The 27,403-nt window shown below is 48.0% G+C and overlaps 2 protein-coding genes across 2 annotated transcripts in view; both read left to right on the top strand.

Moving 5' to 3' along the window:
- The window catches only part of LOC125947638 (uncharacterized), a 182,445-nt gene that overhangs the window by 8,751 nt on the left and 146,291 nt on the right, over positions 1-27,403 (top strand). The gene's annotated exons all lie outside the window — the stretch shown is intronic.
- Positions 13,045-14,516, top strand: LOC125947637 (uncharacterized). Its single transcript, XM_049672785.1, has 2 exons — positions 13,045-13,910; positions 14,119-14,516. The coding sequence occupies exons 1-2, from the start codon at positions 13,775-13,777 to the stop codon at positions 14,445-14,447; spliced, it is 465 nt and encodes a 154-aa protein (XP_049528742.1). The 5' UTR covers positions 13,045-13,774; the 3' UTR covers positions 14,448-14,516.

Below are 27,403 nucleotides of genomic sequence, written 5' to 3'. Positions count from 1 at the left end.
AAAGCAAGATCTGCTTGTAAGCACAAGTGAGGGATATTTAAACGTCAGAGCCCTTCCAACCCGTGAAGAGGGAAGTACAGCGAAGTTGGCGCTCTGCTGGGATTTGCTATGTTGGGGTTAACCTATATTGGGGATTTGCTATGTTGAATTTGGCTACAAGATGGCAAACCGACCCCTTCGCTACGTACTCGGAAAAGAGGCTTCGTTGCCGGGTCCGACTTCCACAATGGGATATTTGTTACCACTTATACGATGGCTATACAATGCCCAGCTCTGAAAGAACTGGCTGGGCGTCCAGGGGCGACGGCGTTCCTAACGCGTTCCTTACTCTTTTGTACCACGTTCCCGGAACTTTTTGACGGACTAATCCGCCACCTGCCGAAGACCATAGCTGAGGTTTTGACAGAGGCAACAATGATTGAGAAGACTCTGGAAATGCGCACTAGGCAACATAACCGCCAAGTGCTCAGGCCGCAGTTCGCAATGCAACAGCTCCGACGACCTCAGGTGATCATCAAGGTGCACCAAGAACTGCGCAAGATTTTCCTTTCATCACAGCCGCAAGTGGCTTCGACTGCCGACGTCGTACGCGGGGCGATCCAACAGCCCCTCGGAGTCCCTCAATCGCCGCCTCAGCCGGAAGCGATGCCGCCGTAGCCCGCGCCAGGGTGCGCCGCAGTTGCGTCGTCTGCCGCCGCCACAAGCACGCCAACCCGTTGGCCCGCACGCTCCAAAGAAAACTTTGACCCTTTTCATTGTGGGACTTCAGTATTCAAGCGTTCCTCAAACGCAAACTTACGCTGTATTAAAAAAAATCACATCATCTCACCCTACGGGCAACCATGGTGGGATGCGAAAGCATCGCGGGTGCTGCGCATCGAGTTTCCGTTTAGTTTCACTTGGCAACACAACCCAATGAAAATAAGAGTGAGAGAATGTATTGAGAAGAGAGGAGACGTTTGTACGGGGTTGTTGCGTCTTTATTTAGAGATCGTACGTGATTCCTAGCGTCGGTGCGCACGGTATCTTGAAGACGATGACTTTGTGGTCGGCGAAGTGTAGCGTCAATGGGTCTTGCTGCAAAGGGTCGAGTTTGAAATTTGCGAAGACGAGGTCTATACACGTTCCCCTGATGGTGGTGGGTTGCTTGTGATCTTGTTTACGTTCGGCTTCCCGAGCCTTCCTCTGCTCCGCGGCGGTTTACGTAGCGCCGACGATTACGTTGTTCATGGCGTTTCGCACATCGTTGCACAAAGAGAGAAGGACGGAAGCACAGCGAACGCGCGCTTTATACTGTGCCGCGACACTTGCGCTGCCTACCGGCGTACCCTTAGAGAGAGAGGGAGAGAGTGAGAGAGTATGCAATGATTTGCTGCGCCGCACCTGTGACGGAGAGGGGGAGAGGGGAGGAGGAGAGCGCGCACCTGCATAGGAGAGGAGAATGAGGGAGAGTTGCACATGCGGAGTATGGGTGCGGACGCCACAACACGGACACTGCCCCGAGCATAAGATGCTCTCGCATCTAAAACACCGCTCAAGCCCTCCGTACAGATGGTTAACCAGCGAAGCTGAAACGTGCGGCCCCGGTGTTTAGCAGTGGGTTAGTCCCCAGGCTGGATTGAAGCGTTTCTCAATTATTGGTTATATGCTTGTGTTTCTAGTGGAACGCAAGCGCCAATGGCGGGCGAATGCTGCTAACCAGCACGCGTATCTAACTCGAGATATCGAACGCATGCGACAACGGCGAGCCAAGGAGGCGGCATTGCGGGCAGAGCAGGCGCGCGTGCTTGGGTACGACGCAGAGAACGACGTCACTATCGGCGCTGCCAATGGCGCGCGCGCTTGGGTGCGACGTAGAGAACGACGTAACTGACGGCGCAGCCAATGGAGACGTTTAGCGAAACATGGGACGAACGGTTTTTCGGTTCGCCTAGCCATATAGAGCTTTCGCTGTAAAATTTGTGCCACTATAGACCATTTATGTGCATTTGAATTACTTTATCAAATGTTAATACAGCTTCTAGTGCAAGCGTTTTTGTACTTCGTGATTTGTTGTAAATTGCATTCTTGTATATTTGTAGTATTTTGGATATATATTGAATGTTACTTCTATCAGAATTGGTATTACGCAATTAATTGCGAAATGCATACCATGCATCCACATAGGAGGAGTCCCGGCCCCTCCTTTCTTAGAAACTTTGGCACGCAGCGGGTGGAGAAGAAGAATAAGTTTCGGCAGAACACGCTCTTTTCACATGGGCTCCGCCGACTATCGACGGCTTAGCCGAAAACTCGTCAAGTGCACCTGCTTCGAGTATCCGATCGGGTTCCACTCTTCAAACGCTTTGTTTCAAGACCAAGTGAATTTTTCGTCATCCCGCGCGACTTTGAAAATTGGAAGCGGCGGAAGCCCCGTTGGGCCTCGACAGGCTTAGCGCGTGAGCGACCGCCTCACCACTTGTTAATAACAAGATTGCTCCTGCCGAGCGTAAGAGATGACTACATCAGAAGATATGGACCTCCAAATAATTCCCCCGACTCCCAATAACAACGCGGACGAAAACGGGGACACAAGACTAATTTCCGAAGCAGGGACTAGCAAAAGTCAAGGGATCGCCGCCCAAAACCAGGCGACGGACGGCTGGCAGTTAGTCCTATCGCGGCGGCAGCGAGAGGCTGCCAAGCATAACGACAGACTTCCAACATCAAGATTAACGGACAGCCATCAGCAGGCGGCGCGAAAGGAGACGGGCATAACGGCGAGACAGGCACCGGTCGTCGCAACATGCGCCCAACGAAGGGGAACCCTCGACCACCATTACCGAAGAATGACATCAAGATAATACTGAAGCCCCACAAGGGACTAATGCTCAAGGAATATCTGAGAACAGAAATACCACAATACCATTCGGGCTACCGGGACGATAATAATAGAAAACGGACCGAGCCAACGAAAAATCACAGGAGGGGATTTCATACTGCTAATCCGAGAGGGAACGAATATCATAATCGTCTCCACACCTTCACTGGAAGTGGCGGACGTCATTCGTCGAACCACATGCATTGAGCTGCGAGGCAAACAACACCCCTTCAACATATATGTAGCGGATCCAGAAGATAGCTACAAAGGGGTAGTGCACGGATTCCCAGCACACACCGAATCAGCAGATCTCGAGCAACACCTGCGAGTCAGGACCCAAGGTGTCAGCATCGAAAGGGCCCGAATGCTAGGAAGCTCAAACACCGCTCTCCTCACCTTCTCGGGAGGCACGCGCCCCAAATGCGTGTACTGCATGGGAGTAGAGATGCGGTGTACGGAGTACAGGCCGACAATCAAAATGTGCCTGGAGTGCATGCAAGAGGGACACCGCTCGGACGTGTGTCCCAACCCCAAGAACATATGCCGTGGCTGCGGACTCGAAAATCCAACCCCACAAGGACACGAATGTGAAGTGAAGTGCGCCGTGTGCAAGGCGGCGGGGCACGAGACGCGTCTGTGCCCCAACGCCGCCAAGCGCGGGAAGACGACTCGCCAGTCTCGATCGCGGGAGCGGTCGGGACAGAACACCAAGAAGGCACCGGGGCGCTGGTTCGAGTCGACGGAGGAGGAAGACCTCTACCGACGCCGATCTAGGTCCAGATCGTCACCCGGAAGCAGAGCAAAGAGCAATACCCCCTCGAGGGACCCCTCCAGCTCCAGGGCTTCGCAGCGGTCGAATTCGCCACTACCTAAAAAACAGCAGGTGGGCAGGGCGAGGGTTGTTTCTCCCACTGCTCCAAAGCAGAATACTGGTGAAAATGATAAACGTATTCTGAATTCGGAAAAGGAAAACGCGCGACTGAGAGAACAGCTCTCAGGAGAAGAACGCAAACGAAAATCACTTGAGAAACAAATGTCAGACTTAGAGGCACGCCTCAATAGCACAATATAACAGCTGCAAACGCCACGTCCGTCTAAAGAAATAGCTAAAACGAAGGCGGCGGCAGATATAACCTCGGTCTCCGCGCAGTCTCCGACAACGCAAATCTCAAATAGCGCACAGATAACCGCAACGCAGATGCAAACAATGATCGCGGAAAACCTGAAAATATTTATGCATGAAATGATGACGTTAGTTAACCAAAAGCTAACGGAATTTCAGCAACTATGCACGAATGACTTCGAGAAACACAAGGTATTCGTGGCGGAACAGCCTAAGGCAGTCTCGAAGGCTGTTCCCACCAAAAAACGCGTAATTTCGGCAGGAGCGGGTTCGGCAAAAACTATATAAAATAAGCCACTGCGTAACAGAATCCGACGGCTCGGACACGGAACCGTCACGGGCTTAAAATAAGAGTGGGCAACATGGCTAATCACGCTAAGAAATCCCAACGAATACAAAATTCAGAACAATTAGAGATATGGCAGTGGAACTGCCGCTCCTTCTCCAGGAAAGCGGCAGTACTCCACCAGTTTATCAAAAACTCCGAAATCGCTCCGGACGTGATATGTCTGCAGGAGGTCGGGGCCAAGGCTGCCGAACTGCAGGGATACTACACTCTGAGCGATCCTCAAAATTCGAAGGTCACCACGCTGCTGAGCAAGTTGATAAACGCTCAATTATTAACACTTCCGAAAATTGAGGCAGATACTAATTCCATAGTCATCAGTATGAGGCCAAATAAATGAAGTAAGGCACACACAATAATCACAAATCTCCCACAGTTCTCCCAAAAGCAAAGGGAACGACCTACCCCACATTCTCTCAGCAACGAAAGATTTAGCGGGCACCAGGGATAAGGCTGTGATAGTGGGTGACTTTAATGCGCCCCACATACTATGGGGATACGCGAAAATGTCGCCCAAAGGGTTCCTACTCGAGCGCACCGCCACGGCCTTGGGCTTACGGGCAATCAATCAAATCGGCAAACCGACGCACACGGGCAACAGCGTCAGCAGAGACACGGCGCCCGACCGTGCCTTTACAATTAACGTCAGAGAGGCACAATGGGTTTCCTTCGACGAAAATCTGGAAAGCGATCACGACATAATCCGAATAGCGCTCTCGACGCCCAACATGCGAAGAACAATAGGAATCACTAGGTTAACCGACTGGCCTCGTTATAGAGCACTCCAGAGGGTACTGGAGGAGTCGGATACCGCCCCGACCAACATCTGGGAATGGACTCAATTCTTTCAACGACCACACGGGGACACCACCAAAGCCATTGAGCGCACAGCGGAGGTGCCGGTGATAGACTCTCACCTGGTCAGCCTATGGGAAGAGAGGCGGAAATAGGCCAAGAGGTGGGAAAGACGACGTCTAAACAAACACCTGAGACAACGCATCGTTCTCTTGGCAGAGCAAGCCACGCCAACGAGCTAGCTAAAAACGAGTGGGCGACGTTCTTTGGAACCCTATCAGGAACTCTGGGAACGACCAGTACGTGGCGAATACTACGGAGCATGCTGGACCCGATGAGCACACGTACTGAGAATAACAAGAAGCTCCAAATTATAGCAGACAACTTCGAGGGTACAGACCAAGATCTAGGCGATGCTCTTCAGAACAAGTACATATGACCCTCACCCGCGATGGGATCGTCCTACGCGACGAGACAATACGCGGGGGAGGCTAACCCTAAATTAGACGAAGAAATAACGTACGCGGAAGTGTATGAGGCGGCACAATCCGCAGTTAGAAACTCGGCACCGGGCCCAGACTCGATCACAAATTCAATGATTCGAAACATGGATTCGGTAGCCCTAGCGAAAATAACAAAGGTTTTTAATAGCGAGTGCTGGGCCAAGGGAGACTTGCCCCAAGAGTGGAAATTGACTAAAATAATCATGATCCTCAAACCAAAAAAAGGTGGTTGATCCCTCTTATATAGGAATCGGTATAGAACACGAAAGTGAAACGTGTCTTCACAGAAGTAGTGTAATGTTTATTGCACATTGATATATAATGTCTATTGGTGTTTTGTGGCTAAAGCGCCCTTAGGCGTTGATGCACCCACGCTGACGCCTGGTGGCACGTCTCCTCCATCACGACTACCAACGTCGATGACCATGAGCAACCGTCGTGCATATGGAAGCTGCACTACGCTGCACACGCTAGCACAACGCGAAAGACGAAGCACGTAACTGACACACTAATACAACGCGCAAGACAAAGCACGTAACTGAATCGTCACCGAGGCAAATCAGCGCGTACAGCGCGTCGTAATTGCAGCCTCCGCGATCAACTTCAGAAACATTTTCAGAGCTAATTGCGGAGGCCACGCTCCGCTGTGCTGAGTACGGTGAACGCCACCTAGGTGGCGTTGGTAGTGCTTCTTGATGCCAGCGTCCCTTCGAATGCTGGCATCGAGGCGTCGTAGTGCTGAGACCACCGAAGCGTTCACTGTCGGTGCGCGTTAGTGTCATAATGCAGTACTTCTCTTTTCTGCTCGTAGGCGGCGGCACCGCCCCGAGCAAGAGCGCGGGTACACGGAGGAGTGTTAGATATATAAGGCGCGTCTGTGTAGCTCTCTGCAAATGCGTTTGTGGCGCAATGGGTTAAACGCTCGGCGATCTATCGTCGCGGACCGAGAGGTCGTGGGTTCGATTTCCAAATTTTGCATGTTTGTAGAACTTTTTCTTCTGGTTTCTTTCTTTGTATTATGTTCTATGACGTATTTCCGTGACGGAAATACGTCAGTGAAGTCTTGGTGGACCCCGGCATAAAACACTTTCGTGTTAAAAGAATCCCTCGATCGATACGCTCCGGCCGGTATCGCTCACGTCCTGCCTGGTTATAAGCTCTATGAAAGGGTTATCCATAGCAGATTGCAGCGATACCTGGAAGACCGGAGCTGGTTCCCGGACTCCATGATAGAATTTCGCACGGGTTTATCTTGCCAGGACGCGGTTCCTCCTACTTAAAGACGAAATTCTAACTAATATACCGTATTGCGACGAGAGATTAGTCCTAGCACTAGACTTCAAAGGAGCCTTCGACAATGTCTCTCACGCCACAATATTGGAGGAACTCGAACTCGCGGGTTGTGGTGAGCGCACATACAATTACTTAAGAGCGTTTCTTTCCAACCGCGAGGCGAGCATCAGTATTGGCCAAATCACATCGGATTTATTTAAAATGCCTAACAAAGGAACACCTCAAGGAGCGATAATATCTCCTCTGCTCTTCAACATGGCGATGTGTCGTCTCGCGCGTGATCTGGATCGGATACCCGACCTAGGTTACACGCTCTACGCGGACGACATCACGCTGTGGACGAGCAGAGGTTCACTAGGGGATAAGGAATATACACTCCAAAGCGCAGTATTACCGGTAGAGAAATTTTCCAGATGGAGCGGCCTGAAGTGCGCGCCCGAAAAATCTGAGGTCATCCGGATACACGCGAAAGGCTACAAATCCAGAGGATCCATTAACATCGTAGTTGAGGGCCAGTCAGTCCGAGAGGTACCCACGATGCGAGTCCTGGGTTTGTAGCTGCAGAGCGACGGGAGAGCAGTACAGACGCTCAAAACCCTAAAATCCACAACCCACAACATAGCTCAAATGATACGTCGCGTGACGTATCTAAAAGTAGGAATGCGAGAAGACGATACCCTAAGGCTCGTACAGGCCTTAGTGGTTAGTCGAATCACGTATGGCTTACCGTACCAAATCCTGAAAAGGAGGAGGAAAGGCAGGCCAACACAATAATCCGAACCGCTTTCAAGGCTGCTCTGGGCCTGCCTAAATGTACTTCCACGGAGCGCATGTTAGCTTTGGGAGTGCACAATACGTTCGACGAACTGAGGCAGGCCACTCTGATGCGACAGAGGGAACGCCTCAGCTTCACAAAAACTGGTAGAGCAATATTGGCTAGACTCAATATCCCCGCATACCCCATGTACCTCACCGAACAGGCCGTACCTCTCCATCCTTCGGTGAGATCAAAAATTACAGTAGCCCCAATTCCGAAGAATATGCATCCCGAGTACAACAAAGAAAGGCGCAAAGCACGCGCACAACACATTCAATCAACGTACTCTAATAACGATAGGTACAACACGTACTACAAGGACGCAGCTGTGTGTATGCAGAGGCGACCGGACAGCGCTATCAAAGGAGGTACGCACTGGCAGTCGTGAACGTGATCTGCCAGCAGCAAATAACCGCATCGGCCACGGCGGGATCCCCCACCTCGGCGGAAATATTAGCAGTGGCGATCGCACTCACTCACGCGGAGCGTTCGCAAAGGCACTCGGTCGTTGTCACGGACTCGCAGGAGACGTGTCGCGTGTTTCTTAAGGGGCACGTGACTGCGGCTAGCCTCGCGATAATCCCCAAATCCTTCAACAACCGTCATCGCCTACTCTGGTGCCCGGGCCACGCGGGGGTACAGGGGAACGAAAAGGCGTTACCTCGAGGGTTTACTAACCGAGCGACGGCGTCCTCTTCTAACCCCAACCACTCGCACTATCCCTCACAAAATTCCACCAATTTTAATGCCAAAGACACGCTTGCTCATCAGCGCGGAGTCCGCAGAAAATACCCGCCGCCTCACCCACAACTTAGCGGGGAAGAGGCCGCCGATTCGCGTAAAATACAGACTTGGGTATTCCCCCATTTAAAATTGCTAAACGCCATGTATCCCACTCGTGATAGGGCCAACTGTCCTTGGTGCTGTGGCATACCTACCCTAATACATGTAACCTGGGAGTGTGACCCTCATAGACCAAATACCAGTGGCACAATGGAGCAGTGGGAGGCACAGCTCGCCCGCTCCGACCTGGCAAGACAAAAGTCTTTAATTAGCCAGGTCAGGCAGGCGGCAGTGGGGCCGTGGACTGAGAGGCTCCGACCACCCCTCCTTCCATGACAATAAAGTTGGCACGCAGCGAGCGCGTGCGTAGCCACTCCGTTTGCTCTGAATAGTGGACGCATCCACTCGGAGTGCGATCCGCTCGTGCGGTCCCAGCGATAACCGACATTTGTGATTGGTTGCGCCTTCCGAGGGAAGTGGAATTGCATTGGCGGCCTCGTAGCGTTGCAGCAAATTATGCCAGCAGCGGTGGTTCTGCTGTCGCTACTTAGATCGCCCTATTCGCGCGGCGGGCTTGGCTTCAATACCACGCATTTTAGTTCAGGGTGGAGACACTGCCACACTCTTAAAAAAAGCTTAGACCCTTTGGGTAGTATCTTGTCCCCTAACGTGGTCTGTCTTGTCCTTTCTTGAACACTGCGAGCCCGGTACTTCCTAGTCACGAACGACACGTGCGCTATCAACGTGACATTACATTCTCGACAGGAAAATGGCGAGTTTTCAAGAAAGGAAACGTAAGCAAGGCGATTATTGTTTGGGCTATACGAACCAAAGGGTGTAAATTTTTTTAGAGTGCGCTGACGCCGCCATATTGGGTAAAATGTGGACGGCTGCGCCACGGAGCGCGTTCTGATTATAGTTTTTGCACAAAAGCAACTTGCAAATATCGGTGAACATTACATTTTAGTATTTGTGCATGCAAGAAAGCTTGTGTTCGTGTACCCGCGAAGGACTAAGAATAGCACATAGTTCTTAACTATCTCGACCAAATGTCACAGTGCAGAAATATCAGGATAACTAAACCGACAGGCACCAAAATTGGACTAAAGATACAGATGACTATGCAAGCATCTCCGACTCACGATAGGTGGAATTGCAAACTTTCATTGCCTTGCAACACAGCACTAGAAATATAGGCAGCTGACACCATTAAAGGAGAGGCCACCAGACTAACGATGCACTTTATTTTAGTGCGATAGCAATTATACTGACACTCCAGGCGTATTTCTGCCATCGCCGTGAGGTTTTACTCACTGCGGCCGCGCCGATGACCCGCGCACGCCCTCTTCTTCTCGAACCCGAGCGGAATGACGCTTTGCTGGTGTTTTCATTTTTCGTCGGCGCCATTAGCAGGCCGCCTTCCTCTGTTGCGAGCCAAGCTAGATAGCGCTCTTATGATATCTAGCGTCATGTGAGGATGGAGTCAGAGCCTAGTCAAGCCTTTTCACGCGAGCCTTGACTCGCTGCAGGTGACCTGCAAACAAGGGGAGAGATCTGAGGCTCTCGTTATGACATACACATGAAGGAAACCATCAGTCGGCGAAACCAAGGCAAGCATAGGGGAGTGTTTCTATTTTTTTCTTTTTGAGTTGTGGTGTTAAATACTTGGAAATTGATTGTCTAATCATTCATGAAAGAAATAATTGATTAGAAAGGACAAACCATGCGCCGCCGGCGGGTCCGACCCACGACCTCCGAATTTCGCGTCCGGTGCACTACGAGCTGAGCTAGGCGACGGCTGTCCAATCTTCAACTTTTGTGGGTGTTTATGTCTAGTGTTCTCCAGAGTGTTGACGAGCGCCACCTTCCTCCATAGCGGCGGACGTAGTACGACCTGTATTACTGCAGGTGTAACGTGAACCGTGATCGATATTTCTAATCTATTAATTCTTCCATAAATTATTACACAATAAATTTCGAAGAATTTAACACCACAACTTAAAAAAAAGGTAGAAACACTCCCCTATGCTTGCCTTGGTTTCGCCGACTGCTGGTTTCTTTCGCAAGTGATCTGAGTTATATATACCCTGACATATATTTTGAAAAATATTTCCAGGTTCATGACCTCGGTAATTTAGAAAATGATACGAATTATTTCCTTCCAGCTGTCAATCACGAAATGACTACGTCCTTTATGGCAAGGCTTTACAGCGCTAAATATTGTTTCGACACGGGTATCTGAAGGCTCCTAAAGTGCCATCGGGGGACTAGCCTAGATACTTCATCCAGAGAACGTAATATTTCCATAACTTCATCTAATTATCCGTTGGCGCGAGTAATCATCCAGAGATTTCAAGTTAAAGCCCTTGGCCAGGCCACTTCTCCAAATAGTCGGTAAAATTGTCTCTCCCTCGAGACCCAGAAAACATGTTATTGTCTTTCACGCAGCTGTTATTTTTTTTATTCAACAAGAAATAAATCAGCTGCATGGAAATCACTCCGAGGCGCCAAGAAACTGTCCTGCCTCTAAAACCACTCGGGAGCAGCTTCATAAACAACAGCATTTCTGCGAAAATCCTGCACTATATAAAATCTGCATTTAGCATAACGTCAGTGGGCTGAAAATTATTGAGGAATGTACAAATATATAACTTAAATATTCTACCATTAAAACTGTGCGCTATTAATGCGACCGGTATTAAAATTCAAAAGCCTATGTAGGCTATAATAGTACGCAGTTATTGTTCATGCCGCAAGCGTTCGTACTTAACGCTTTTATTGCGCAAACGAGAAGATGATTAAGGGGGCTCATGGTAGAGTAAATCATGTCCCACAAATTTCACGCGTTTTTGTTTAATAGTAGAACGTAAAAAAATGTCACAGTTCCGCCCTAAGGGCGAAACAATGAATGCGATAGCAACACAGCAATGTCATACGAAGTAAGGTGAGCGGCTTTGGTAGCAATGTGAATTGCAGTAAACATGAGCTCATTAAGTAAGCAGGTGTGCTGCGGCGTAAGTAGACCGACATGAAGAGAGACTCGATGACAACGAGAAGGCGCGTGTGAAACGGTGGTGTTGATGAGAAGCGCTTCCCGTGGGCAGCGCGTGCGAAGGGACACACCTGTAGCGCTGCACTGCCGATCCGGGCAGCATTACATGTGTAGCGTGCGTTGGAAAATGTGGCCCGACTATCACTAACTGAATGAACAAGCGTGGTGTGAGCCCGCACAAACAAACATGAATAGATCACACTGAATGACTGCAGACAACGACTGTCAAAACGCTGGCAGCAAGCGCATACGCCGCAGCGGCGTAGATACGTGCGGTCTATCGCTTCAGCGGAAACTGAGCGGCGAATGCACGGCGCATAAAGGTCAGAGCCGTGTGGTGATGAGAGACGGTGCGGGCGAGTGAAGAGCGCGGTTGTTGGCAGAGTAGAAGTGCGCCCCCATCCCCGGGTCCCTCCGGCGCTGGCTTCCCGCTTCCTTGCTTGCGCGTGGGAGATAGAGTGCGGTCGATCTCCGTGATAGCGCGCGTCCCCGCACGCTTCCGCTCGGGCATACGGCTCGCGGCGAAGATGTTATCTATAGGGAACCTCACGGCGACGGCGACGCCGACGGCAGAAATACGGTTGAAGTGTCTATATAATTGCTATCGCAATAAAAAAAAACGTTAACTTAGGCGCGCTCGCGGGCGCCAGCCAACGCATAGGGCCGTCGCCCGCACGGCGGCCTTCCTAGCGTGCCGTGCGCAGAGCGCGCAGCCGGCTGGGAGAGGATATCGAGGAGGAAAACGCGGGAGGGCCGAGTGGCCGCGCGCGCCCGCCAGGACCGCAAGGCTCCGGGGGAGGGTAGGGGGGGGGGGGGGGCGTTCTACGCCGTGCGCGCCGCCCGGGCCATTATATCAGGCCCGCAAACTCGCAAGTTCACCAAATGGCCACAGAGGGCGACAAAATCGCTGCTAACAAAAGAAGCATAGTACATCCCCTCGAAAGTATGCGTAAGTGAGTTCAGTAGCTCCCGCTAGAGGCGCCGTAATAAGCGCAATTTTAACCTACAAACTTTCTCCCGCGCTCATCGAAGCGTTTTTGTTAATTGACAAAGAGTACAAAAGTATTATTCTTAATTAGAGATTGTACTACACAGCACTAACTCTGTTCTTTTTTTTGCCATTGTAAATGCAAAATAACGCTCAGCATCATCGATCTCTCACGTGACCTCTGGCCTGAATTTAAAATTTTTACCGGTATTTTCGCGTACACAGCAAGCACGGATTCATTGGTTCGTACACTTATGCTGGTTGCTTATTTTGTGCTCAAACCGGTTTATTGCGCTTCGACACCTCGCGTTATTTAGCTTGGGGTGAAGTGACGGGTTTGCGAGCGGAGATGTAAGCCAGAAAGCTATGTTTTGATTGTGAGCCATGCGGAACAAGTATGCATCGAAACGGGAGCCGGATTCTGCTGCGACTGAGGATGGCAATACAGGTAAGTAGTTTAACATCACTGCTGCTTGTATCGTTATGTAATATTCGTCTCGTTAACTTACAGGCGGAGACGAGTTGACGAACTAGATCCTGCATTACATATAGGCAGTCAGGACCCTCCGTTGCTGTTTCCGAAATAAATCTTTAGTTGCGAGGCCGTCGTTATGCAAACACAATCACGAAAAAAAAGAGTGCGTTATCGGAACGCCCGTCACATTTTTTATCTCGTTGTATCCGTGGCCGTAGGCGACTGAGTAGCCACAAAACCGGATAACCCTTTGGTAAATTGAAGTGAAAGTACTGAATTTAATGTATTAAACAGTTGCACGCATGATAATTTACCCATATTTCGTACTTGTTGGTTCCAAGTGTTCTTGCTGTTCCGTTTGATTTACCTTGGGGCATTTATTTTTGCAGTAATGAAGTGGTGCATCACGTTCGTGCAGAAAAACAATGCAGCAGTTCTAATAGCTTCATGTTTGTCTTGCATTTGCTTGTGAAACCAGCAGTGTGATCTCTTCTAGTGTATAAATGGGCGCAAAAATGTTCTCATTTGTGATCCTAATAAAACTTAAGGTTTTGACACGCATTGTATTTAAGCAGACATAAATTTTATGGACAGTACCAATATTTAATTAACATGCTGATGAAGCACCCTAGAACAAACTGTGTACATTTGCATGTGTTCTGCAGTCTAAAACCATTACAATATATATGTCTCACCTTCTTGCATTTCATATTGCAAAATTGTGCTTTTTCAATTTCTGATGCAATCAAAATTTCTGTTCCAGACATGCAGTAAAGAGGACGGCACCAGTGTAAAGCAACACACTCTACACACCAAAGACAAGCTACTTCCTGCTACAACAAGGCGATTGTGTGGACTTTGGCTGTTACTACAAGGTAAACAACACCAAGTTCAGAAATAAATATGCTTCATATATACTGTATTGGCTCGCTAGTCTTGAGATACATGTCATTTGTTAGTAGGAGACATGAACGTTTTTCCACATTTACGGTTCAGCATAACTGGTTCAAACATAAAAGAAAACACTACATGAGTTTGGCTAATCTGTGCTGTATCTCATGTGTCACTTTTCTGTCCCAACAGAATCTGCACCAAGCACACCATGGTCCTCATCACAGGAGCCCCCATCTACCCTGACAGGAAGGGGCTGGAGCCAAATTTACAAGGATTTTACACCACAAACAAAGAAGCGGACGCAGAAGTATTTGGATGAAATATCAAGACTACGGATGACTGTGTCAAGACTGAAAAGAGCCTCAGCCATCATTCCACCAGCACGGATATTGGCCGAGTCATCCAAGTACCTCAACAAAGACTTTCTAGAAATTCTTCATGTTGAGATGCACCTGCAACCATTGAACAAGCACGGACGACGCTGGCCAAAAGAGTTCCATCAGTATGCCCTTCCTTAATCAGCTTCCTGGTCATGTCAAATTCCATTTGTGCCAAGTATACATTTTTTTTCTATACATGCAAGCTTATTCATTCCCCACTCTTGTTAGGGATGATTCTTCTTCCTCATCCAAATATAAAGGTCAACCGATTCTTTGCGCATACTTAATACCATTCACTGTCTAGTAGCATACCATATCTGTAGCAGTATTTCTTAGTGTATGTTGCCATGTGCAATTCCTCTCCAGAAATAGCCGATGCAGCATCGGCATGCGTCTTGCAGTAACCGTTGCACCGTGTGCTCTGTAGCATTCGACTTTTCTTAATGTTTTTGGCCTTCAGTGCTTGCAGAGCCGAGTGGCTTCTTTCATGAACGCAAGCTTTCTGATTGCCATATTTAATTCCTAGTCTCATTGAGCATTGCTCTTCTTGCTCGATAGCCTGGGTGTAGCCTTGCCTTGTTCGATTAGCTTTAGTGTAGCACAAGCTACACTGAAGTGATTGATTACAGAGTCTGGTTTCGCCGTTGTCCCACTTGGTCGTGGTCGCCGTGTTACGTTTCTCGGATGTGGGGACCTGGCCACTTGCATTGGGAAGCAGTCTCTCGAGGTAAGCACCTGCTCCTGCAGTTCGCACAGCAACATAGACTCCCAATTTACACGCACCGTGATTGGTGCTCCCCGTTCTGTCCTTTCCTGCTTTCCTGCTTTCCATGTGCAAATTTTGCTTATGGCCTTCGTCAGCTGCAATTTGGTATGAACATAGACCAGCATACATGCTTACATGATCTGAGGTGTATGAAGTTGATAGCCACCTGGGTGGAGTGGCCCGCAAAAGTGGCTGCCGAAGGTGATGCCCAAGAAACCGCCCTTATGAAAATGGTTATGTCCTTTATGATTACTGTATGTTTCCTAGGGGTCACATGAGGAAACATCCTTTATGTTTCCTACGTGTTGAAATTTGGCCACTGCTTTTATGTTTCCTTCATGTGTCCGTCCTTTATGTATCCTTCATGTTACGGTACTTTATGTATCCTAGATGTTGAAATTTGGCCACTGCTTTTATGTTTCCTTCATGTGTCCGTCCTTTATGTATCCTTCATGTACTTTATGTATTCTAGATGCTGAAATTTGGCCACTGCTTTTATGTTTCCTTCATGAGTCCCACCTTTATGCACCCTTCATGTGGCCCTACTGAAAAGATCCTGTATCCTGCATTTTCTGTAGACATGTATAGATGAGTTCTCTGTGCCCATTTTATATTTATGCACATTGTGTGAGTTTTAAAGATAAGCATATATGGTTTATTATAAGCATACTGATTGGAACTCTGCTAGGGCACAGAAATTCACACAATATTGTTCTATAATAATAATTTTAGTATAACACTTGCAGTACAACTTCTACCTTCCTCACAGCATGCAGTGTCGCTGTTCTAGATGTATTTGTCACAAATATAAAGTGTAATGTTCGGATGCAGCGATGTCACGTTGGATAAGTGCTTGCACTTTTAAAAGAAAGTGTCGACAATACTTTCTCTGAAACTACAAGTAGTTTATTGAACTATCTGCATGTTACTTCCATATGCCACATCGGCTCACAGCAGACCTGTGGAACGGGGTGCTTGGATGAGAGCTCACAAGACACCTGAAAAATAAAAGGCCAAGCGTTTTCACTTATGCAGTAAATTTCATATAGCCAAGAACAGTTTGGCCTGTATGCACACAGCTAAGAAACGTGCAGAAGTGAAAACGATTTAATTGAATTTTATTCTGCAGCAAGAAAAAGTTACGAGGAGGACAGGTAAAAGCTGTGACAACAGCTTGAGGAGCCCTGACCTCCTAGCACACGGGGAAGCATAAAAGCGTGCGGCTAAGGGAGTACTACCTACTAAGAGGAAACACTCACAGGAGTTATAAAACGTCACTTGAAAAGAGGATTATAACGCTGTCATAAAGAAAAGGAAATCATCGTATTATACAAACATTAAACGCAGTTGTTTTGGTGAGGTGCTAGGTATGGCAATGTCAACACTGAAGCTTTAAACTAATTATTTTAAACAGACTGCGCTGTTGCTATCTGCCCGAGCGTGATTTTTTTTTATTGCGATAGCAATTATATGGACACTCAAAAGCAGATTTCTGCCGTCGGCGTCGCCGTCGCCGTCGCCGTGAGGTTCCGTATGACATCAATGGAGATGAAATCGTGACCGCGCGCCGCCGAACGCTGTATGTGCGAGTGAAAGGGCACGAGGGACGCGCTCTTTCACGGGGAGTGAACGCACGGCGGAGAACAAACGCGCGTTCCGCGCCGTGCTTGCTTAAGGGCTGCAGAAGTAGGCGTCTCTTTCCTCCTTTACAATCACCATATATGTGGAGCAAACGCGCCTTCTTCCGATGCGCGAGAGGCCGTGGGGGAGGGAAGGAAGTGGGAGGGAAAGGGAGGCGACGTTTAGCTGCGGCACCAAGTGCCTATTTATATCAGAGGCTCCGGCAACAGTCACCAACGCCGCACGCATTTTGAGCGAACGCGGGCAAAACGCCGACGGCGTCGACAACAGTTCTGCGCGTTGCCGGTGCTGCTGCATGTCCAAGTTTATACAGCTGATAAAGCTAATATCATTACTCCGTATAGCTCTCGACAAATTTGCTATCGCAATTGATGCTTCACCTTTCAGGTGAAACTGCGACAACTTTTTTGCTATCTGCTCGAAAGTTTTTTTTCCCCTTATCGCCGAGCGTAAAAGAAGCCCGCGAATACATGCAAGGTTGCCGTGCGACTGGCCGCTCGACGGGCTTTGCGGGTATTCGCGGGCATCTTTCACGCTCGGAAAAACACTTATATGTAACACTTACGGAGTAAAAGAAATCTGTATCGAGAGTTTCTCATGTCGCTCTACAACTTTCTCATTGACACTTTTAGTCTAATAATAATAATTGAGAATTTCATTAATTAAGACTAATTATCTAATGAGGCGGAATGCAAAAAATAATCGAAGTATCTCCAAGCGACGGCAAGCAACATTACCTTGGCTCTGTCAAGCTACGTAACATTAGTATAGTATTAATGTTTGTCCCAAGTTAACTGAAACACTCTGTATAAGCGACAAGAATGCGCGCAAGCGCGAGACTTGCTTACCTTTCAAGATGTGAAGTCATCAAACGCTTCTTGTCTCGAAGGCACCTCGGTGCCGACGCTCTTTCTGGAGGAAACACTGTCTAATTGCCGATGAACTCCAGCACACGAAAGCACGACTTTCAACAAATTCCTCCACAGACCATGATTCGAAGCCACAGCACCGCGTTTTTCACGAGAGAACCCGGACTGGCGAGAACAAAGGAAGCTCGGATGGGCGCTGTAGTAGACTTGAACACTGGCGTTTCACACGAAACATACGACGAAATGATAGCATTACACAAGTCCAGAGGTTTCATGATGATTAATGCACACGACAAGGACCACATTTTGTCGAGACACTTGCGAAACATGATTAAATTACCGTCTTGCTGCAACGAGCACTCCTGCACACACAACGTGGCCCAGCGGGCCCAGCTCAATATAACACCCAGTAATTTTACCGGGCATGGACGATGATGATGATGATGGTGATTTATTGGCATCCCCTTTGAAACGGGGCGGCGACAAATAGTCACCTAGCCTGCTTGATTTAATCAGGTATACTATACATGTTCTTTATCTAGCATTTTTGTATACCTCCCCTTATTATTTTTCTTTTTCAAATATTTACCTTGTGCCGCTGCCTATGATTTTAAGAGATCAGGTCGTATCCTTATTTTCCCTGCTTTTTTTCACCAGTACTCCAATCGTCTCTTGCTGATCTCTACGGCTGATCTGTTTATGTTTCCTTCCACTTTGAAACCAAGCGCTTCTGGAAGTTGCACGCTGCCTACGGTTCTCTCTGGGTGGATCCAATCGCATTCCATCAGCATGTGCTGAGTGGTTTCTGGACCTTTACTGCAGCATGCACATGTCTCATCTAGTTCCGAATATTTGTTCCGAAATATTTTCGTCCTTAGGCAACCGGCTCGAGCCTCAAATAGCAAGGCACTGCCCTTTGTGTTATCGTACAGATTTTCCCTTCTAATTTCTTTCTTCTCATTCCTGTAAATCTCCATTGTCCTTTTTGTTTCCATTCTTTGCATCCAATTCACGGTCTCTATTTCTCTCACTTTCTTTCTGATGACTCCTGGTTGTCTATTTGCAGTTTCGATTATCCTCTACTTGGTTGCCAACTTCCTTGACCTCTTCCTCCATTCCGTGTCCACGCTTTTCATGTAGAGATACTTGTGCACTTTAGCCGCCCATTTATTTTCATCCATGTTCCTGAGCCTTTCTTCAAAACTAATTTTGCTCTCTGCTTCTCTGACTTCAAAAGAGGCCCAACCCATGTCACCCTGCACTGCCTCATTTGTGGCATTACCGTGGGCTCCCAAAGCCAACTGGCCTACTGATCTTTGGTTAACTTCCAAACCCGCCAATATATCCAATTTTAAGCATATAATGGCATTTGCGAATGTTAGCGCTGGCACCATTACTCCTTTCCAGATTCCACGCACCACCTCATATTTATTGTGGCCCCACAGTGCTCTGTTTCGTTATTGCTGCATTCCGCTTCCCCTTTATTTTCAGATTATCTTGGTGGTTGCTTGAGTAATTCTTTCCTTCGTTTATGTGTACGCCGAGGTACTTATATTGCTTCACTATGGGTATTACTTGCTGTTGAATTGACACCACGAAGTTACTCGTGTGTTCATCCAAGGTCATAATTCCTGATTTCTCTGTGCTAAACTTAAGGCCTAGATTTGTCGCTGCATTCCCACAGATATTTGCAAGTATCTGTAAATCTTTTTTTATTGTCCGCTAGTAGCACAATGTCGTCTGCGTACATCAGTCCAGGGACCTTCTGTTGCACCATTTGTCCATTACGCATGCAGGATAAATGAAAACCTAATTCGCTGTTTTCCAGTCGCCTTTCTATGCCCTTGACGTAAAGCGTGAACAACAATGGTGACAGAGGGCATCCTTGCTTCAATCCTTGGTGAATTCCCACCATTTCATTTCCTTTTTGGCCTTCCCATGCCACTTGTTCTTGGTTGTCTCGATATATCTCCCTCAGCAGTTCCACGAAATCGTCATCTATGCCTTCGTATTGAAGAATATCCCACAACAATTCCCTGTCTACGTTGTCATAAGCTCCTTTAATATCTAGAAATGCTATCCATAAAGGCCTTTTCTGAGCTACTGAAATCTCTGTGCACTGAGTTAGTACAAACATATTGTCTTCTAAGCGTCTGCCTGGCCTGAACCCCTTCTGTAGTTCCCCCAATACATCGTTTTTCTCCACCCACTTCGACAGTTCTAATTTTATGGCTTGCATTGTCATTCTATATATCACCGACGTTACTGTAACTGGCCTGTACGAGCTCGTCTTATCCTTATCTCCTTTGCCTTTGTTGATGAGATTCATCTTGCTTTCACGCCATCCAACGGGAATTTTCTTTGTTCTAATCACTTGCTCTATGGCATTAGTCAGCAGTGCCTTGCTTTTTGGACCGAGGTTTTTGATTAGCTCTATTGGGATTTCATCGGGTCCTGCTGCCGTGTTGTTAGGGACATTTTCTGCTGCCTTTTTCCAATAAAAGCGTTCTATGCTAAATTTTGATCTCTCTGGCCTCTCTGCTGTTGCTGGACCTGTTGTCTGAACTACGCTTTTTCTCGTGCCGAAGTTATCCCTAATAACGTCTGTGATGTACCGCATGGCATCATCTCCTTCGTAGATGTTACCGTCTTCATCCCTTATAGCCGTTTGCGAGTTTTTAGTTGGAGCTCCGAGTGCTTTTATATGGTTCCAGAATCTTTTTGGAGCGCCTTTGTCGCTTTTGTGAATGTTATGCACCCAACGTTCACTTGCGCATTTAATTTTCTCTTGCACTCGCTCACTCGCAACCCTTTTCTTTTCTCGGTATGTATTCCATCTAAGGAGCACCTCTTCTTGTAATCCCAACTTTTTGGCTTCTCGATGAGCCCTAGATGCCTCTTTGCGCTCTTCTATAGCTTGCTTCATTTCCTTGTTCCACCACTTACGTGGTTTTCTCTTGCCAATCCAACAGTTGTTTTGCCGTGTCCGCCTTATTTCATGCTGCATAACGTCCACCAGTTCCTTATATTCCCAGACTGCTGTAGGAAAATCCTCAATTTTCTTCTCTATGTTGTTTGCGATCTCTGTTATTTGCTCGTAATTCATTTTTAAAAACTCTGAGGCTATGGGTTCATGTTCTGCGCTAGTATCTCGCCCAAACTTTAATTCTAAACGTCTATGATCGCTTCCCAGGCTATTTTTTACATTTTCGTCTATTATCATTTGGTCTAGTTGTTCGTAGACCATTTAGAGACTAAGGCGATGTCGATACATGAATGCCTGTTTCAGCATTGCCACGTTACCTGTCCATGACACTTATTCTCCCTGTTAACTACTACAAGGTTCTGTTCATCACACAGATCCAGCACTAGAGAGCCGTTGTAATCAGTATATCCGTCTAAATCATCCATGTGTGCGTTGATATCTCCCAATAATATCACCTGGCCCGATTTACTGAACTCATTAATATCGCTTCTAATGCAATCAACCAATACCGTATTTTTTTCTCTGCTATCACTACCTGTCCATAGGTAAGCTACTCCCAGCCACGTCTTTTTACCTTGCCATGTGCCACTAATCCATAAATGCTCTTAACATGTCTCGTTTACCCTTTGCCACTTCAGACCTCGCCTAACTAGTACCGCCTACGCCTCCGCCTTTCCTTCACCCGGTCATTCTATTGCACCCTTCCCATACAAAATTGTGAATAACAGGCGGCTGCTCCAAATCTCTTAGATGCGTTTCGGTCAAGGCGTACACGCTAATCGCTTCATCATTCAGCTGCGCTTGAATTTCCAGCCATTTTTCCTGCTTGCGACCACCCTGCATGTTAATGCAGCAAATTTTACGTTCTCTATTCTTATCCTTTCTGCGTCTTTTCCTGATTCCTGGTCGTCTAATTCTGCCCTTTACTGGGGTTTCGCTACGTTCAATACTTAATCCTGCTGCCTGATTGCCTGGGGCCCGCCTAAAAAAGCTACAGCTCGCGCTGCTAATCGACGTCCGACCGGTGTTGCTACCCTTTCGCTAAAATATATCCCGTCACGCACAAAAGAGCCTTCGTGGCCTGCTCGGTGCACTTCTCGGTTGATGTCAATGACCGTAAAATTCATTGCTTTAGCTAGAGTCCAAATTTCCCTGTTTACTGCAAGAATTGCCCTTTCAATTTCATAGCCCTGCCTTTCAACCTCTGGCACCGTGCACACCGCGATTTGCACTTCCTTTGAAACATTCCGCAGGTCGGTGACCCCTTGGGCTATTTGCTTTGTGATCCCTGCTCCTCGTCCGTGCAGTCCATCAATCACTCCGCCCATTATCACCACTAGGTGTCTCTCCTCCATTGTGTCCCACACATATAAGGAATATAAGGAACTGGTGGAGGTTATGCAGCATGAAATAAGGCGGACACGGCAAAACAATTGTTGGATTGGAAAGAGGAAACCACGTAAGTGGTGGAACAAGGAAATTAAACAAGCTATAGAAGAGCGTAAAGAGGCATCTAGGGTTCATCGAAAAGCCAAAAAGTTGGGATTACAAGAAGAAGAGGTGCTCCTTAGATGGAATACATACCGAGAAAAGAAAAGGGTTGCGAGTGAGCTCGTGCAAGAGAAAATTAAATGCGCAAGTGAACATTGGGTGCATAACATTCACAAAAGCGACAAAGGCGCCCCAAAAAGATTCTGGAACCATATAAAAGCACTCGGAGCTCCAACTAGAAACTCGCAAACGGCTATAAGGGATGAAGACGGTAACATCTATAAAGGCGATGATGCGCTGTGGTACATCACAGACGTTATCAGGCATAACTTCGGCACGAGAAAAAGCGTAGTTCAGACAACAGATCCAGGAACAACAGAGAGGCCTGAGAGATCAAAATTTAGCATAGAAAGCTTTTATAGGAAAAAGGCAGCAGCAAATGTTCCTAACAACACGGCAGCAGGACCCGATGAAATCCCAATACAGCTAATCAAAAACCTCGGTCCAAAAAGCAAGGCACTGCTGACTAATGCCATAGAGCAAGTGATTAGAACAAAGAATATTCCCGTTGGATGGCGTGAAAGCAAGATGAATCTCATCTACAAAGGCAAAGGAGATAAGGATAAGACTAGCTCGTACAGGCCAGTTACAGTAAAGTCGGTGATATATAGAATGGCAATGCAAGCCATAAAATTAGAACTGTCGAAGTGGGTGGAGGAAAATGGTGTATTGGGGGAACTACAGAATGGGTTCAGGCCAGGCAGACGCTTAGAAGACAATGTTTGTACTAACTCAGTGCATAGAGATTTCAGTAGCTCAGAAAAGACCTTTATGGATAGCATTTCTAGATATTAAAGGAGCTTATGACAACGTAGATTGTTGTGGGATATTCTTCAATACGAAGACATAGATGACGATTTCGTGGAGCTGCTGAGGGAGATATATCGAGACAACCAAGTACAAGTGGCATGGGAAGGCCGAAAAGGAAATGAAATGGTGGGAATTCACCAAGGATTGAAGCAAGGATGCCCTCTGTCACCATTGTTGTTCACGCTTTATGTCAAGGGCATAGAAAGGCGACTGGAAAACAGCGAATTAGGTTTTGATTTATCCTACATGCGTAATTGACAAATGGTGCAACAGAAGGTCCCTGGACTAATGTACGCAGACGACATTGTGCTACTAGCGGACAATAAAAAAGATTTACAGATACTTGCGAATATCTGTGGGAACGCAGCGACAAATCTAAGCCTTAAGGTGTCAGAGAAATCAGGGATTATGATCTTTAATGAACACACGAGTACCTTCGTGGTGTCAATTCAACAGCAAGTAATACCCATAGTGAAGCAATATAAGTACCTCGGCGTACACATAAACGAAGGAAAGAATTACTCAAGCAACCACCAAGATAATCTGAAAATAAAGGGGAAGCGGAATGCAGCAATAATGAAACAGAGCGCTATGGGGCCACAATAAGTATGATGTGGTGCGTGGAATCTGGAAAGGAGTAATGATGCCAGTGCTAACATTCGCAAATGCCATTATATGCTTAAAATCGGATATATTGGCGGGTTTGGAAGTTAACCAAAGATCAGTAGGCTGGTTGGCTTTGGGAGCACACGGTAATACGACAAATGAGGCAGTGCATGGTGACATGGGTTGGGCCTCTTTTGAAGTCAGAGAAGCACAAAGCAAAATAAGTTTTGAAGAAAGGCTCAGGAACATGGATGAAAATAAATGGGCGGCTAAAGTGCACAAGTATCTCTACATGAAAAGCGTGTACACATAATGGAGGAAGAGGTCAAGGAAGTTGGCAACCAAGTAGAGGATAATCGAAACTGCAAATAGACAACCAGGAGTCATCAGAAACAAAGTGAGAGAAATAGAGACCGTGAACTGGATGCAAAGAATGGAAACAAAAAGGACAATGGAGATTTACAAGAATGAGAAGAAAGAAATTAGAAGGGAAAATCTGTACGATAACACAAAGGGCAGTGCCTTGCTATTTGGGGCTCGAGCCGGTTGCCTAAGGACGAAAACATATCGGAACAAATATTCGGAACTAGATGAGACATGTGCATGCTGCAGTAAAGATCCAGAAACCACTCAGCACATCCTGATGGAATGCGATGGGATCCACCCAGCGAGAACCGTAGGCAACATGCAACTTCCAGAAGCGCTTGGTTTCAAAGTGGTAGGAAACATAAACAGATTAGCCGTAGAGATCAGCAAGAGACGATTGGGGTACTGGTGAAAAAAATGCATGGAAAAGATGGATACGACCTGATCTCTTAAAATCATAGGCAGCGGCACAAGGTAATTTTTCGAAAAAGAAAAATAATAATGAGAGGTATACAAAAATGCTAGATAAAGAACATGTATAGTATACCTGAATAAATCAAGCAGGCTAGGTGACTATTTGTCGCCGCCCCGTTTCAAAGGGGATGCCAATAAATCATCATCATCATCATCATCATCACCACATGCGTTCCTTGGCCTTCGCTATCACCTCTCTAATCGGCTTTCCCGGAAGCGCGCTAACCTGGACTCGTTCGCCTGCACCTACCCTCTCTGTTATCGCCGGTTCTACTCTATGCATGTTGGAATCCCGCCGGTTCTACTCTACGCATGTTGGAATCCCCAACAAAGACTACTCAACGCTTTTCTTCCCCCTCACCGCCGGAAGCTGCCCCCGAGGTCACAATGCCCTCCCCTCCTGTCTTATCCTTGCCCTTGGCTTTGTTCTCTTCCGCGGCTGCGTCAGTGGTGTCCCCCTCGTGACTGTCACTGGCGGTTCCACCACTGCCTCCCGGCGTGGCGGGTTCGGCTGTCTCTCCACTCGCATCGGAGCCAGCTCCATTCACGGTGCTCGCCTCGATGGGTTCACCATTGCTTTGCTGAATGGTGGCCCTCAGCTGCATCTCTACGTTAACTAGCTTTTCTTCTACCTCCTCCCTCTGTTTCTGCTCACTTTTATTGCGATAGCAATTATATGGACACTTCAACCGAAATTCTGCCGTCGGCGTCGCCATCGCCGTGAGGTTCCCTATAGATAAAATCTTCGCCGCGCGCCGTATGCCCGAGCGGAAGCGTGCGGGGATGCGGGCTATCACGGAGAGCGAACGCACACAATCTTCCACGCGCAAGCAAGGAAGCGGGAAGCCAGCGCCGGAGGGAGCGGGGGGGGGGGGGGGGGCACTTCTACTCTGCCAACAACCGCGCTCGTCTCGCCCGCACCGTCTCTTATCTCCCCACGGCTCTGACCTTGAGGCGCCGTGCATTCGCCGATCAGTTTCCGTTGAAGCGATAGACCGCACGTACCTTCGCCCGTTGCTGCGGCGTATGCGCTTGCTGCCAGCGTTTTGACAGTCGTTGTCTGCAGTCATTCAGTGTGATCTATTCATGTTTGTTTGTGCGCGCTCACACCACGCTTGTTCATTCAGTTAGTAATAGTCGGGCCACATTTTCCAACGCACGCTACACATGCAATGCTGCCCGGATCGGCAGTGCAGAGCTACAGGTGTGTCCCTTCGCACGCGCTGCCCACGGGAAGCGCTTCTCATCAACACCACCGTTTCACACGCGCCTTCTTGTGGTCATCGAGTCTCTCTTCATGTCGGTCTACTTAAGGGCGAGACACGATGCGATTTTGCGTGCGATTCGTCGTACGACGCGCCGCATCGGCAGCCGCACTCAACAAGTTTTGAGCACATTCTCCTGCAGGGGGCGGCGGACCGCCGCCGCCGCATGCGACCAACTGTAGCGCTCCGACCGTACCGGTGCTGTTTTATTGCGATAGCAATTATATGGACACTTGAACCGGATTTCTGCCGTCGGCGTCGCCGTCGTCGTCGCCGTGAGGTTCCCTATAGATAAAATCTTCGCCGCGCGCCGTATGCCCGAGAGGAAGCGTGCGGAGACGCGCGCTATCACGGAGAGCGAACGCACTCAATCTCCCACGCGCAAGCAAGGAAGCAGGAAGCCAGCGCCGGAGGGAGCAAGGGGGGGGGGGGGCGCACTTCTCTGCCAACAACCGCGCTCGTCGCTCGCTCGCACCGTCTCTTATCTCCACACGGCTCTGACCTTTAAGTGCATTCGCCGCTCAGTTTCCGTTGAAGCGATAGACCGCACGTACCTTCGCCCGCTGCGGCGTATGCTTGCTGCCAGCGTTTTGACAGTCGTTGTCTGCTGTCATTCAGTGTGATCTCTTCGTGTTTGTGCGCGCTCACACCACGCTTGTTCATTCAGTTCGTAATAGTCGGGCCACATTTTCCAACGCACGCTACACACGCAATGCTGCCCGGATCGGCAGTGCAGCGCTACAGGTGTGTCCCTTCGCACGCGCTGCCCACGGGAAGCGCTTCTCATCAACACCACCGTTTCACACGCGCCTTCTCGTGGTCATCGAGTCTCTCTTCATGTCGGTCTACTTACGCCGCAGCACACCTGCTTACTTAATCAGCTCATGTTTACTACAATTCATATTGCTACCAAAGCCGCTCACCTTACTTCGTATGACATTGCTGTGTTGCTATCGCATTCATTGCTTCGCCCTTAGGGCGAAACTGTCACATTTTTTTAGTTCCTTTTCAAGCTTTCCAACCCGCTTAGCTAGCTTATCTTTCTCTTGCTCGAGACGGTCGAGCCGCGACCCTAGCACACACATCCTACAGATACAATCGGCACCGTTCGCTTCGCGTGCAGACTTAAACCGCGTTTCTTCCAACGCGTAAGAACTGCTCACACTCAGATCAACGCACGCGTGGGTTTCCCCGAGTACCAAGCATCATCTCGTACTATCAAGGCGTGGATGTGACCAAAAAAAAAAGAACACACACACACAATTTGTTACCTACTTTTACCTAAGCTCGAAGACCAAGAAAGTGAAAAAGCATGAACATAAGTTATAAAGATTGCTTGGCTAGGCTAACCCTCCTACAAAAAACAAAACAAAGAGGAACTATAAAATAAGAAAACTTATCTCTTTGGCACGCTGCTCCTGCGGCGCTGAAACGGCACCTCAACTCGACACGTCTGCTCCCGTCGGCTTCCCAGTTCGCTCGCCGGACGATGATGATGATGATGATTTATTGGCATCCCCTTTGAAACGGGGTGGCGACAAATAGTCACCTAGCCTGCTTGATTTAATCAGGTATACTACACATGTTCTTTATCTCGCATTTTTGTATACCTGTTTCAAAAATTTAGCTTGTACCGCTGCCTATAATTTTAAGAGATCAGGTCGTATCGATCTTTTCCCTGCTTTTTTTCCACCAGTACTCTAATCGTCTCTTGCTGATCTCTACGGCTGATCTGTTTATGTTTCCTTCCACTTTAAACC

The sequence above is a fragment of the Dermacentor silvarum genome, chromosome 8 (assembly GCF_013339745.2).
Source record: "Dermacentor silvarum isolate Dsil-2018 chromosome 8, BIME_Dsil_1.4, whole genome shotgun sequence".
In the NCBI taxonomy this organism is placed as follows: Eukaryota; Metazoa; Arthropoda; class Arachnida; order Ixodida; family Ixodidae; genus Dermacentor; species Dermacentor silvarum.
Note: the sequence above shows the minus strand (reverse complement) of the source record. Positions and strands in the feature narration are given on the sequence as shown.

What these genes read in the sequence shown, in the direction of transcription:
- LOC125947637 (XM_049672785.1), top strand. Translation starts at nt 13,775, where the DNA reads ATGCAATCAAAATTTCTGTTCCAGACATGCAGTAAAGAGGACGGCACC. An exon ending in ACTTTGGCTGTTACTACAAG is followed by an intron (nt 13,911 to 14,118) that starts GTAAACAACACC and finishes CTGTCCCAACAG; the next exon opens with AATCTGCACCAAGCACACCA.